General features: G+C 43.0%; 1 protein-coding gene across 6 annotated transcripts in view; it reads left to right on the plus strand.

Annotated features, from left to right (window-relative positions):
• dock4b (dedicator of cytokinesis 4b) overlaps window positions 1-13,595 on the plus strand; it is a 107,172-nt gene that overhangs the window by 32,584 nt on the left and 60,993 nt on the right. For all 6 annotated transcript variants that reach the window (XM_069519653.1, XM_069519654.1, XM_069519658.1 and 3 more), the window contains 5 exons: window positions 652-707; window positions 791-887; window positions 1,382-1,530; window positions 3,325-3,409; window positions 8,989-9,140. In XM_069519653.1, the coding sequence (XP_069375754.1) occupies window positions 652-707; window positions 791-887; window positions 1,382-1,530; window positions 3,325-3,409; window positions 8,989-9,140 (539 nt within the window). The remainder of the gene's footprint in view (window positions 1-651; window positions 708-790; window positions 888-1,381; window positions 1,531-3,324; window positions 3,410-8,988; window positions 9,141-13,595) is intronic.

Here is a 13,595-nt window from a genome sequence, read left to right on the forward strand (position 1 = left end):
GACCCAGACAAATCGGCTGCATTCTTCATATGTGAAAGGCAAACTCACAATCTGATTGTGGACAATTTAATGTGCTCATTAAAGTATTAGTATAACAAATAGCTGCAGAGCAGTATACCAAAAGTCAAGTGACTCTTTTACAACTAAAAAAACAACAAACTCCATTTGACACTCAAACGTTTTCAATAAAAAAACCTTTCCTGCTCAAAAACCAACCAGTTAAACTAAATGTAATATCTTCTGCTAATTAAGCTGCACGTCTCATTGCAGAAAACATTGCACGGCACAAATAAATGGAAGATGAGCGACATGAGCTCGAAGTATGACTCACAGTCGCTTGTGGAGTAAAGCATCAAGTGTGTGTCTGTTGCATTTATCCAGAGATACTTAAACATAAGTTCTACTTTGATCCGCAAGCCAGTAGGGAGCAAGAGGCAGTTTATTAAAGGAACACACACACACACACACTTTCATCTTTTTTTGTGTCTCCTAAATCCCATTGCTCTGTGCTTTTATCTCTTTTTCACAAACACACTGTGTACTTTATTGATCACGTGCAGCATTTTCCCATAACCAGTTAAACTCTAATGCTGCAGGAAGGTGGGATCATTTGAAGCACTTCTTAATAACATGTTTACCTTCTGCCCAAAGGGGATCTTCCCTTGCAGCTACATCCACTTGAAAAATGCCCATGTCAAGAATAAAGGGTAAGTAATGTTCTGCTTCTTATTCTTTTGTCATTTATGTGTGCAGGCTGTGAAAAAAGGTTTTATCCGTTTCCTTTTTGCAGGCAATTTGAGACCGTCACCCCTGTTGAAGACTCCGTCATCACAGAGATGACATCAACGTTGCGAGACTGGGGTGCCATGTGGAAACAACTCTACGTGGTAGGAAACATGCATTGATTCAAATAGCACTTCTGCAAAAGCAAAGCTGCTTCTTTTGCATTTCTCATGAAGGGAATTTATTTGGCCCTGGGTAATTTAAATGCTACAAACAGTCAAAGCTTTTCTCGTGCACATTCATTGGTGAGATTGGTTGTGTTTGTGGCCTATTAAGCTATCTGGGGTGCTGATTAAATTAAGCTGATGAATACTCCCGGATCAAAGTGCATAAATTTGAGGCAAAGAAGCAGCAGGACATTGAAGCTAATTTGCACAAATCCATTTCTGCTTCTCTGTCTTGGTCACCCTCTTGTTCTCGAGCCTCTACTGTTGGTTCTGCTACTTTTTCACGTACATTTCTGGGGTTTGATACAACTGTGTTTTTTCACATTATCATTTGCTTACCCCTCTATCTTCTCGTCTGTCAATTTCCCATTCATTCATCGCCTTTGCCTGTCTCTCACTTTTTCCGCCTCTTCGTTTTTCTCCCTTCACAGAAGAACGAGGGGGATTTGTTCCACCGGCTTTGGCACGTGATGAATGAAATCCTGGACCTGAGGAGGCAGGTGCTGGTGGGCCACCTCACCCACGACCGCATGAGGGATGTGAAGCAGCACATCACGGCGAGATTGGACTGGGGCAACGAGTGAGTAGACGACAAGCAGACAGGAAGTGGGCGCTTCTTTTCAAATGTCCACAATATGGCTTCAAGCGCAGAGCAGAGTCACGTTTTATAGTCGTGCATCAAATAACCTTATTGATTTCGGTTTTTTTTTAAAACCCCGTAATATTTCATGCCCGTATAGTTATCATTAGTCATTAGGGATTTGCAAGTTGGTCGCTGGCTAGACTGTCTTTTCAATGCAAGGCACTACAAAATTCATGTTTCATGCATATATTATAAACTTTCCCAGGGAAGCAAGAACCCTGCAGAACTTAAAAGTGCTTTTACTGCAAATACCGAGTTTAGCTCCTCAGTGAAGTCCCTGCTGTGGGGATGGTCAAACACAACTCCTGTACACCTTTATTCACACACACTGGCCACTTACATCATTAGGACGAGGGTTAGACTTTTCATGTTATGTTTATTGACGTTAAGAACAAGGGAACATACGTAATTGGATTTCCAAGTGGTGTGAAAGAACTCAGTTACAGAGCACATGTAGAAAAGAAGGAGGCTGGCAACTGAGGCAGCTGTTGAGTGAACAAAACTTTATTTCTCTTTTTTCATAGTGATCTTTGAAGTGTACTAAAGCAGGTATACATTGCCGTACAACACCTTTGCACCTTTCCTGGCACCTTTCATGATCTAAAACATAATTTAGGCTTCTGCACATCAACGGATATGAAATTATAATCTGGTGCTTCTTTTACTTGGAAAGATGAAGAAACATGTTTATATGGTTGTTTATAATACAAGCATATGTGATCTGTAGTTTATGATCTACTGTTAAACCTGCAAATTCACCACAATATTATCTGCCAATGAGATTGTTTGGTTTAAATTAACTTACACTTGAAATAGCTTCTTCACTTGTGCTTTCACATAAAAGAGTAACTTGTTTATTCTCCCTTCTTAGCTTCATTCTTAGCTCCTTGCAGCTCTCTAACTCTTCTTTCACTCGTTCCCTAGACTCTCTCTTTCTCTCTCTGGGCTCTTCTCTTCTCTCCCTGCTCCTCTGTCTTTTGTTGTCACCTACCCTCCCTGCAGGCACTCTCTTCACTCCGTCAAATCTCATCCCCCCCCTCTCACACAGACATCCCTGCACTCTCTTTTCTTTCTTCTCTCTTTCCTCTTCATGCCATGAGTGAAATAAGGACAAAAAAACTCACAAGTTCTCTCATTCTCTTCGTCCTTACCCTTCACCCTCCTTGATTTCCCCTCCTCGTTATTGAGGAGATGGCCGGGCAGCCCCTCTTCGTGGGCAGTTGTGTGGTTGACCGGGCCTGCCTCTTTTATTGCTGTCAAGGGGACACACTCTGTTTTGGTCCATTGAGATGAAGTTGGCCTAGAGGAGGATAAGGGGAGGAAAAGAAGGAGGATAGGAAGAAAGTGAGAGGCAGTTTGAAGTAACTGATGTAACTGTAACTGAAACTAGGGGGGTTAAAGGATGGAGAGAGGAAGAGGTGCAAGGGAGCAGTCGGAGAAAGGTGGGTAAAAGAGGACAGCAGGAAGAGTAGATGGCTAAAGGGGAATTTTCTCTTTCATCTGTGCCTCAGAGAGGAGGAAGATCTGTCAACTTTATTTAGACAACTTACACTGCTGATCTGACAACACTGGTGTGTGTGTGTGTGTACGTGTGCACTTGTAGCTGATGCTCAATTCAGTCGACCTTGTCTGTTTTGTGCACCACCAGTAAGATATGAATTAAATATGATTCTAGTATGTGTATGATTTGTGTGATCTTGTGTATGTCCTGTGTGTGTCTTTGTGTTAAAGACAACTCGGCTTGGACCTGGTGCCCAGGCGAGAGTTCAGCATGGTGGACCCAGATGAAATCAGCGTCACAGAGCTTTACAGACTGGTAAGTGATCTTACACCTCTTCTTCACGTGATTGGAGTTGGGTGGTGAAGTGCGGGTGATTACAGGATTTGTTTCAACATTTTCCCTGCTGAAGTGTCCTTGTATGAGAGGCTAAGTCCAAAAGAGCTCATCTCAGCCTCTTGATGACAATCAGTTTTTAAAAGTGCGGTGTATTTGAGCCTTATCTCTCAATGTAGGATGGACATAAGTCTTAGAGCACATAAATTATTGTTAATGTGTAGACAGCGGCTATCTCTGTACACTGTTTACAGTTTGACTCATTTATTTTATCACTAAAGTTGAACATTTCTCCACAACACATAATGTTTGAGGCCCAGGCAACATTTTGGCTAAACTTTATCAACAGCTAAATGCAGATAAATTAACTCAACTCAAAATAGCTTAAAATGGTTCTGTACATTTTAATTATATGTGGAACTGTTGGGGGACATGGTGGTGCAGTGGTTAGCACCTCACAGGTTTGAACTTTATCAATGATGGTTATTAGCCCTGTGATACACTGGTGACCTGTCCGGGGCGTACCCAACCTCTCGCTCAATGTCAGCCGCGACCCTCAAAGGAAAAGCTGTAGAGATAATGGACGGATCAGTATATCTATTACTACAGTCCAGGTTGTCACCATTTTGTCTTGAAAGAATACGTTTTGAAATTGTCCCTCGCTGACTTACAGCTGCTACTTGCTTCAGGCAAACTGCGTTGTTTTACCAGTGTCTTCACTCAGGGGCCATCTCTCTTCCAGCTAACCTCTGGGGTTAGGAGAGAAGCTATCCATCACTGACAGCAGTCTGTGAAACCTCTTGCTCAAAGCTGGCAGGTGGCAGATCACACCAGCCCCATTCTCCCACCAGGTTCCTTAAACTGTACTTTCACAATTCCAGTTTTAGAAACATAAAAGAATCACTCAGCAACACTCTCGTCATAATTAAACCATCTATTGCAACTAATGGAAACACAATTAGGCTAGGTGCTGACAGCTCCTCCCTGGATAACCCCTAGCTGAGCTAAACAGGGAGAGCAATGCAGAAAACCTCTATACAAGAGTGAGACTGGTGTACACAACACCTGGGTGAATGTGCTAATTTGGCAAGACAGTGAGGCGAGTGGTCGATGAGTTTGTGATGTGGAACATGGTGCACTGGGGGAAAACAGAAAGGCTGAACTCCTCTTCTGGCAACAGGAAAGAAGGTAATCGCCCTTTAAAGTGGGTTTACCCATGTTTAGAAAACCTGCGTATACCCTAACCCGAAACTCTAGTTTCAGTGTAAAAGAGATATTATGCTCCACATTGCACACAATTATCAATTTTTCTGAATTCTTCAAAGGCTTGAAGAAACTCCAGCAACACTTATTTATTTTACTTTGAGGCATTTTTGTCCATGTTGGCATGAAATTATCCAGAGGCAATTACAAACACAATAATATTAGATTGTTGTGCTAAATTGAGTATTTTATCTGCTTTACACAATATTAACAAACAGCGAACTCAGTTTCAGTGTTAGCCACTCTGGAATAGCACCAGCACTAGCATCAAATGAATAAATTCCTCCTTTTTCCATTTGTCCTCAAACCCCTCTCCCTCATTCCCTCCTTCCCCTCTTCCCTGCACCTCCTTCCCGCTTTCTCCAAGCCCCAACCGCTGTTACCCTGGCAACCACTTCTCTGCCCCTTGTACAGTGCAGCGAGAATTGTATCGCACCCGCAGATACACAAACACACAAACAGACACACACACTGTGACGGCTTTCCCTTGTAGGGGTAATTGAAGCTCTTAATCCATCTGTTTCTTTTTTTGTTAGTCAAAACAAAAGCAGGCAGCAGGATGAAAGCTTAATGCACCTCTATTAAATGGTGTACAGTACACAATCAGCAAATGACTACAATCCCAGTCCTTTGCTGGGGACGAGATGAAGGCACAGACATTGGTGTCATACACACACTCGCTCACACAAAGACATAAAACACCATCACATTGAGCCTAATGACATCAGTATTTTTCTGTGAGATCTTGGTTTACAAGAGCAGCTTCTTTGTTTCTGCACCGAGCCGCTGTGGTGCGGGTTAATTAAATTGAGACGGAGATTACCTGGTGTGTGTGTGTGTGTGTGTGTGTGTGTGTGTGTGTGTGTGTGTGTGTGTGTGTGTGTGTGTGTGTGAGTTGAAAGGGCAGAGGGTGTTACTGTGAGAAAATGTAGCTTCACTGCTGCATTGTGTAGAGGAATTATGTCATGTCTGCCCAGGGAGAAATAAAGAGGATACTGAGAAGGATAAAGTCTTCACACAGGTTTTTACCATTTGACTTCACAACATTTGTGATGAATTTCTTGCAATTAAACCACAGCCTGTCCAATTTATTGTTTTGCCAATAATAATGGTCCGGTACCACCCTTTCACAGAAGTATTAGTATCTGTGTTTTCCAATATGCACATTACGCTGATATGAAAACTTTTATTGTACAGAAAAAACTAGTCATATTTATGTTTATATTGTGTATTGTTTGAATATATTGTTTATTTGCTGCACTCAAAAATCCATATTGGTCGGGCACTCAATAAAATGTGGTTCTATAATTGTGGAGGAATGACCAAGAGTATTGTGAAAGGTATGACTTGTAGTGACAAACCCATAGTGCTAAGGAGTATTTTAGCCTCTTCCTGGAAATTGTTTTGGTTTTTTTGGCCCAGAAGTTTTGTAATTTGGTTGATTCCCATTGCTCTGATCAATCTCATGTCCATCATGTCACAACGAATAAAAGACGAATTTAACAAAGTTTATGTTGTCGTGTCGCACAGCCCCACTAAAGTCTAGGAGTTTGAGGTCCGATTTTAATGTGACTCATTTGCTATGACTCCTGAAAACAGGCCCTTGTAAGTCATTTTATTAATAATTTGAGAAAATGATCATTCTTCAAATTCCTTGTTGTCTCCCCAGTGTCACGATCAGTTGGTGATGCTCCCTGTCGTGTCACGGCAAGTCAGCTTCAGACCTTCTGTTTGTTTTTTGTGTGGAGAGTGACTTCAGTCTCCTGTTGAGTTCCCACTGAGCTGAGTTTAGACCCCATAGTGATGGACTCACTGACGACAGATAGTGGCAGATTGGACGGCAGTGACAGATCACGCCCTGGACATGCTGTAGTAAAACTGAAGAGCTTAAAAGCCTGAGCATGCATCTATTGCTCGATTGCACAAATCTAGAAAGATGAATAAAAGGAAGCTTAATGTGGAAATGAGAGGAAGATGGCTCTGTGGGAGAGGGTTGTAGCAGTTTCTCTTTGGCCTCAGTTTGACCCCTCTCTCCTTTTAGAATCTCCTTGTATTTTGACAGTCACTCCTCTCGGTGCTGTGTCGTGCTGTTTAGGGAAAGATTACACTGTCAACAATAATAAGATGCTTCGCCAAACACACACACACGACCGTGCCCCCTGTGTTCAGCGATCTCTCCCTCTCGGCCTCCCCTCGTTACCCGAAACATTATGTGCTGCCAGCGGGACCGCCACCAGCCTTATTCCAACGCTGTCATGTCTGCGCCGTTGTGTCTAGTCATGCTGAAGCTGTCGTATAACCACACAGTGCTCCCGCCGGGCAGCTTTAATGACAAACTGAAAATAACCTCCGTAATAAAATCCCACAGCATAAATTAGGCTTTCCAGAACATAGTCATTCTGTGTCAAAACCAGCTCAGCCCTGTTGTGCACAGAATGAAAAACAGATCTGGTTACAAACAGTTAGATCACCCTCCAGTGTGTTTTCTTCCGGGAGCTGCGGTGGGGCAGAGCAGTGGGGACAAATCAAAACATATTCATCATCCTGACAAATATTGCAACTGTACAATGATTTGTGATGTAATGTTCTGTCATGTTTAAATCTTAGAGGACCATGTTTGTGTCTTCATACAGTGCAGTCAACTGTTTTCCAAAAATATATCATGTATTTTACTATGTAAGTATCTAGGCCAGTGCTTCTCAAACCAGGGGTTGGGACCACTTGGGGGGATTGCGAGGAAAAGAAAAATGATTTTGAAAAAACACAAACAATTTAATAAGAGTTAAATGAATATATTTTAGCTATAATTGACACAAAAGATGAAGCAACACATGAAACATTCTTTCATGAGCACTTTATTGAGACACTGTTATTTTGACGGTCAGGGGCTGACAACATTTGGGAACCTGTGCTCTAGACAGTCGCTGTTAAGCTCACATTTTACTGCAATATGAGAATATACTTTCAGAGATTAAACCCAAAAGTCCTTTAAAAGTACGAGGGTTTAAACATAGATGCAGCAAATGTGGTTTTAGAGGAAACTGTTGCCATTCCAGTTGTTTTTGTATTTTATCAAGCTTTCTTCAGCTTTCCTGTGGTGATGCTCTACTGCACTCTAACCTTGCATCTTCCTCCTTCTCCCTTTCCCATCTATTTACATCCCACTACAGAAGTGAATATGGAGCAAAATTTGGCAGGGGCACGTGTGGCCATCTGGCGCTCTGTGTGTGTTTGGATGTGTGTGTGTGTCCTTGTATTTTTGGACGTTGACGGCAGATTAGGACGAACCTCTCAAAAACTGAGCCGTAATGTGCGAGCTGATCCGGATGGTATTTACCAAGCTGCACCGTGCTCTGTGGGGCTTTTTAAAAAAATATACTCTGATATAGATTGACTTAATATAGCATGTAATATCAGACAGTGCCTCTGCACCACCAGACACTGAGATGTGATTTGATTCTATGTTGTGCGACTGTTTCTCTGCATGCATTTGTATTCAGTGAGATTAACTGCTTCTGTTCCTTTTTCTCGGAAATTAAGAATCCATTTGAAAGCGGATGCACGTCATGGCAATAAAATGTCTTTGTGTCAATAAACTAATTATCCTACTTAAAGATAAGAGGTTCATAAATACGGAGAAAACACGTTTGTTGCTTTTATACCTGTTTGAAATGATGTAAGCTGTTTTTCTAGGTAAAAAGGACATAATTGTTTTCTGTGAAAGCAAAAATTGCCTGAATAAATCTCAAATCAGTTGAAGTGTTTACGTAAACCTTTGTATTCACATCCATTTGTGGTCCTGTGTGCGTTCACTTCTCCGGCAACAAAGAAACAGTCACACAATGAAGCTCACATCATAGCCTTAGGTGCTGCTGACGGCCTGCGATATCACATGTTATATTAACTCGAATCAATATCAACAAAATCTATATCTCTTTTTGACTGTCTTCAAATATATATGCAAATGTGCAAGAATCTCCTCCCAACAGTGAGATGTCTCAGAGGGATGTTAATAATCTTCGACTGGGAAACTTAAAATACAGCAGCTCTTGGATGTAGTTAGAGCGATATTACCAACATGTTTTTTTCCCTGAGCATTAACTGAATTTGTAGAAGAAGCTTTGATCCTGGGTTTAAGGAGATTATGGATTTTACTGTTTTTTTAACCTTCCCAAATCCAGACCCTCAAACCGTTATCACAACAGTATGGAATTTTAGTATTTTAATCACTTTTATTTATTTAATCTTTTGCATTTGTGTAAATTTGCAGACTAATTTCCTCTCCTCCCTCTCGATAGATGGAACACCGGCATCGTAAGAAGGAGACCACCGCACCCGCAAGCACCCATCACTTGTTTGTCCACGTGAAGAGCCTGATGAGCGCCAACCTGGGAGAGGAGCTCGAAGTCTTTTTCCACATTTATGACGGGCGAGAGAGCCGGCCGCTCAGGTAAAGACGAGGAGAAACGAATCCCTTTTTTATTTCATGCTGTTTTCAGACCTGAACTCTGGAAAATGTCAGAAAACTGGGTCCAGATATTTTGTGGAGGGCAGCACACCCTCAGGGATATGATGCATTAAAGCTTGTCTAGGGCTTCCACAGCTTGGTGCCCTTTATATACATAGAGGCGATGATTAGACTACGTGTGTGACGATGGAAGCCCACCCTCCTACCCTGGAAGCCATGCTGGACAGCCAATAGGGGCCGCGTGTGCCTCATCAGGAGATTTTTCTGACTGAGACACTTGCGTTCTCACATACAGCCCCTCCGGAAAATTTCAGGACAAGACTTAGGTACATGCCTGAAAGCAGCTTGAAGAAAAGAAAAGAAAATGCGTTGTGGTGTCCGTTTCAATGCCAATATTCAAAAGATTATCACCCTGTGTCAGGATTTCTAATCAAACATAAGTGTGTTCATAAGGTTGTATAGTTGTGTTTGCATGCCCTATTGACCGCAGGTGGGAGAGCAGACGTCTCTAATAGCTTCTCTTCTTCTCATGCCACAAACTCTGCTCTAATTATATTCATGAAGATTTATTAAATAAAGCAGGTTGTTAAAACGCACTTGGACACATTAAAGTGGGCCGGGCCGTGCTAGTTTTCTCACATAAAACCTGTCCTTGCCGTCCACATAAAAGAGCCTGTCACCATCAGAGTCTGAACACGTCACTCGCACACACGCACGCACACCAACACACTCACCGCAGCCTCCTGATTGGGCGTCGGCCAAATGGAACACTGTGTTTAAGCTCCTCAGTTACACAGTTCAAAGCGAATTTCGTGGCACGTCACAAACAAGCGGCTCCATCAGGCAAAGGGGAAACGAGTGGCTTGAAATTTCGTTTGATAAGTCGTGCTTGTGTTTGACGCCACTCTCCGCCCCACAGGGTCACATCAGAGGAAAGGGGGTGACGTTGATGGGCCTCATTGTGTGAAGGAAAAATGTTCTTCTACTTCTATTGAAATTCAATTTATTAGTCATCGAAATTACTGTTGTGCAAAGTGGGTTGATGCAAGTTTCTTTGTACCTCACATGGGGAATGTTCGTCAGTGTGAATAAATAATTCACAAGAAAATAGGCTCTGTGTTTACAAGGAAAGTGAAATGCTGTTTCGAAGAATGGACATTGAAAGAACGCAGCAGGAGATTGTGTGAGTCAGACACGTTCGGAACAACAGGAAAATGTCCAGTGCCCTTATCACCAAAAGCTCTTGAATCTCAAACCTTTAAACTCTTCGTCAGCCTGACTTCTACTGACATTTACCCTCTGTATTCTTACGTGGGCTCACTTGGACATCTTCCGGACATTTTACGAGGGGGCTTGCAGGAAAAACTCAGGAGTAACTGACTCAGACATTCACGTTCTCACATACAGGTCCTGAACAACAAGCTTCTTAGCACAGAATACATCAGCAGATCAGTGGCACCTTTAACCTGCAAATGGATTTAACTATGCTTCTGTTTCTTTTAACACATACATCCAGAATCGCAGTGTAAGCTATAAGGCTTGGCAGTAATGCAGGCACATTTTCTCTGATCTCCAGTCCGTGCTTTGTCTTCAAGTGGGTAATGAACGCCTAGTAGCATCAAATTAAGTTCCACTTGAAGCGCTGTCTCTCTCCGTCTCTGTCATTATGCTTCTCTTTTTCTCTTTCTATGTCTGTCTCGCTCTCTATCTTAAAGATTGAGTACCTCAGCCAGGTATGAGTCATTAGACTCTTTCACTTCTGTTGTGTATTTGGCTTTGATTTACATTATAAGAAACATAATGAAGTCAAAGCTTCAGATATTCAGTGTATATTGCAAACAAAATGCTCATTTATTCAAAGTAAATACACCGTGGAGCAAAAATAATGAGCAGATACAAAGCTCGATTTTCCTCACAACAGTTTATCTTGTTTCCTAAATCAGCTAATTATAATTTTTCTATCAGTTTTGGGAGATAAAGGCAGTGAAAGGTTTTCACCATTGTCTTTTCTGTGTGTGTGTTTGTGTTGCAATGGCATCAGTTGTCTTCAAGGAAAATCTTGCTGTGGCACCTTGCCAATGTTGTCTCTCACTGTCTGGTCGCACACAAACAGACACACACACATTTACACAAGCTGCCTGGCAGTGAGCCATTTCTGCGCTTCCCTCAGTGGCGGTGGTTTGTGTGCGAGTGTGTGTCTGCGACCAGATGGGTGTCCGACCCGTTGTTGCTGCACTGTGCCAGCACCAGCAGCCCCTGTGCACCATGGCAGCTTCTTTGTGCTCAGTTCAGACTACTTAAATGGCTCTTCAGCAGGACACACACACACACACACGGGAATGCTGTACCATCCTCACACAATCCTCCCACTCTGTGTTGTGTGTTTCGTGGCTATTTCCAAACAAACACACATTTATGGCAGCTTTTCACACACTTTCCTCTTCCGAGTTTGACCTCCACTCATGTCTAACAAGGTCATTCATGGGTGGCTGGACTTGGACACAGCGTGTGTGTGTGTGTGTGCTTTTCAGGGAGACCTCAGGCTAAGTGCACATTTTGTGTCTCTGCATGTCTCTGCTGTCAATTCTTTTTCTTTTTCAGCTCTTTTGGAAAATTTGCGGGTGAACACAGTTTTTTCACATTTAAACCCCCCAAAAAAGGAGTAGAGGAAATATCCCTTGGTGCATCACGTTCAACATCACAAAAGCAAAAGAGACGCTCACTCGGGCATCTCATTTCCATCACTGCCAGTTGTAGCCAGAGTCAGTTAACACCAGTGTCTACTGCAGATTAATTTGACCAGGGGGGCTAATGACAATTGTCTCCATTCCCATTGCAGACAAAAGCCAAATGTTTTGACCAGTGGAAAAGGGACTTCTGTGTCTTTTAGGGTGAAGTTTTCCTTGTCTTCTCCATTCAGAAGTCATTTTCTAGTCTTTCCACATGGCCTCCAAGGGTAGATACATTTTTTTAGCTGGTGGGGGTGGTAGGCTAAAGTGGCAGTTAATTTATCCAGTATTTTACACGCCAGTCAGTCACCATCCAAATCCCCACTCCTCAGTCCCCATGTCGGGTAAGCTCACAGCTCCTAATGCAATCATCGATATCAGGAGAGGGAATAGGGAGCGCTGTGGGGGCCCGAAGAGGAGGGAAATCGGCTATTCATGTTATGTTAATGCGAGCGGTGATAGAGAGAGATAAGGTCCCGCTGGGGGACGCTGGTCCTCTCAGCTCGGGTGATCAACACGCTGCAGCTGTGAGGGCTTGCGAAGAGAAGGAGAGGGGTGGCGTGTGTGTGTCTGTGTTTGCAGGAGTTGCTGTTAATTGGTGGTTGGGGTTTCAACAGTAGAGCACTAATTAGGGTTCAGGAATGCATGCACGCAAGTCTCATGTCTGATGCAAAGGAATCCGTCTCAATATGTTCAGATAAATGGCCTGGAAAGTTACGGAGAGCAACTAATGACGAAACAACCGCGGCTAAAGCAAACTGACTCGCGACTGGTTTACTCCAATACGGACGATAAAAGGAGAACTCTACTGAAGGAATACATGTATGAAAAATCATAAGCATTTGTATAATTAATAATCAGGAGCCTAATTAATTCAAACGTGGGCACCCACTGCCCTACATACACAAACGCACTGAGTTACATTGAGGAAAGCAGCCACGACAACTTTCAAGCTTGTAGTAACAGCAGCTCGAGCTATTATAAAACATCCTAATCCATTGTAGCTGCATGCAGCAGGAAGTAGAGTCATATTGGATCTGCGGGGGTAAACTCTATTCTGGTGTGAATGGGCCCGCTGTAGCCTTGTGCGGTTAGCCGTGCCAATGACTTGGCTCATTATCAGCCGCCAGTGCATTACAAGGTTTTCTCTCTGCTTATCGGTGGACTGTGAAAGTCACCTAACTGGATTAGCCCACAGCTCACCAGCCAGGATGAGACGGGGCCCAGCAGGATGCCTCCGCTCGCTTTGAGAGTGCCTGTGAGATAGAGAGCGAGCGAGCGAGAGAGGACGGAGCACAAAGAGAAAAGGCGATCTGTGTCCGTCCTTTCTGTTTCTGACCGACATGCACTTCATTTGACGCCTGCGCACAAACGGGTGCGTGGAGCATTCGAGGCCAGGGTTGTTCTTTTCAGGCAGTTTATTCACGGCTAGCTGTGTTTATATTATATATTATATTTCAAAGTGTAGAGGGTGTTCAAAAGATCCAAACTATGAATCAGTGTTAGACAGGAAGCCAGCCACAGGTTTCCTTTTCCAACGGTCTCAGTGCAGCTGGTTATAGCATCGTGGATCTGGGGATGTCGGTCTGTCTGTCAGTTGGGACAAATATCCGACAGAGCTGCTTGCGTAGCTGTAATCCCATAGTTTTGTGGACAGAGGGAGGAAGTCAATAGGCTTGTATTTATGTTCTCATCTCATCTGTTTCTA

Source organism: Paralichthys olivaceus, chromosome 23 (assembly GCF_024713975.1).
Source record: "Paralichthys olivaceus isolate ysfri-2021 chromosome 23, ASM2471397v2, whole genome shotgun sequence".
NCBI classification, from domain to species: domain Eukaryota; kingdom Metazoa; phylum Chordata; class Actinopteri; order Pleuronectiformes; family Paralichthyidae; genus Paralichthys; species Paralichthys olivaceus.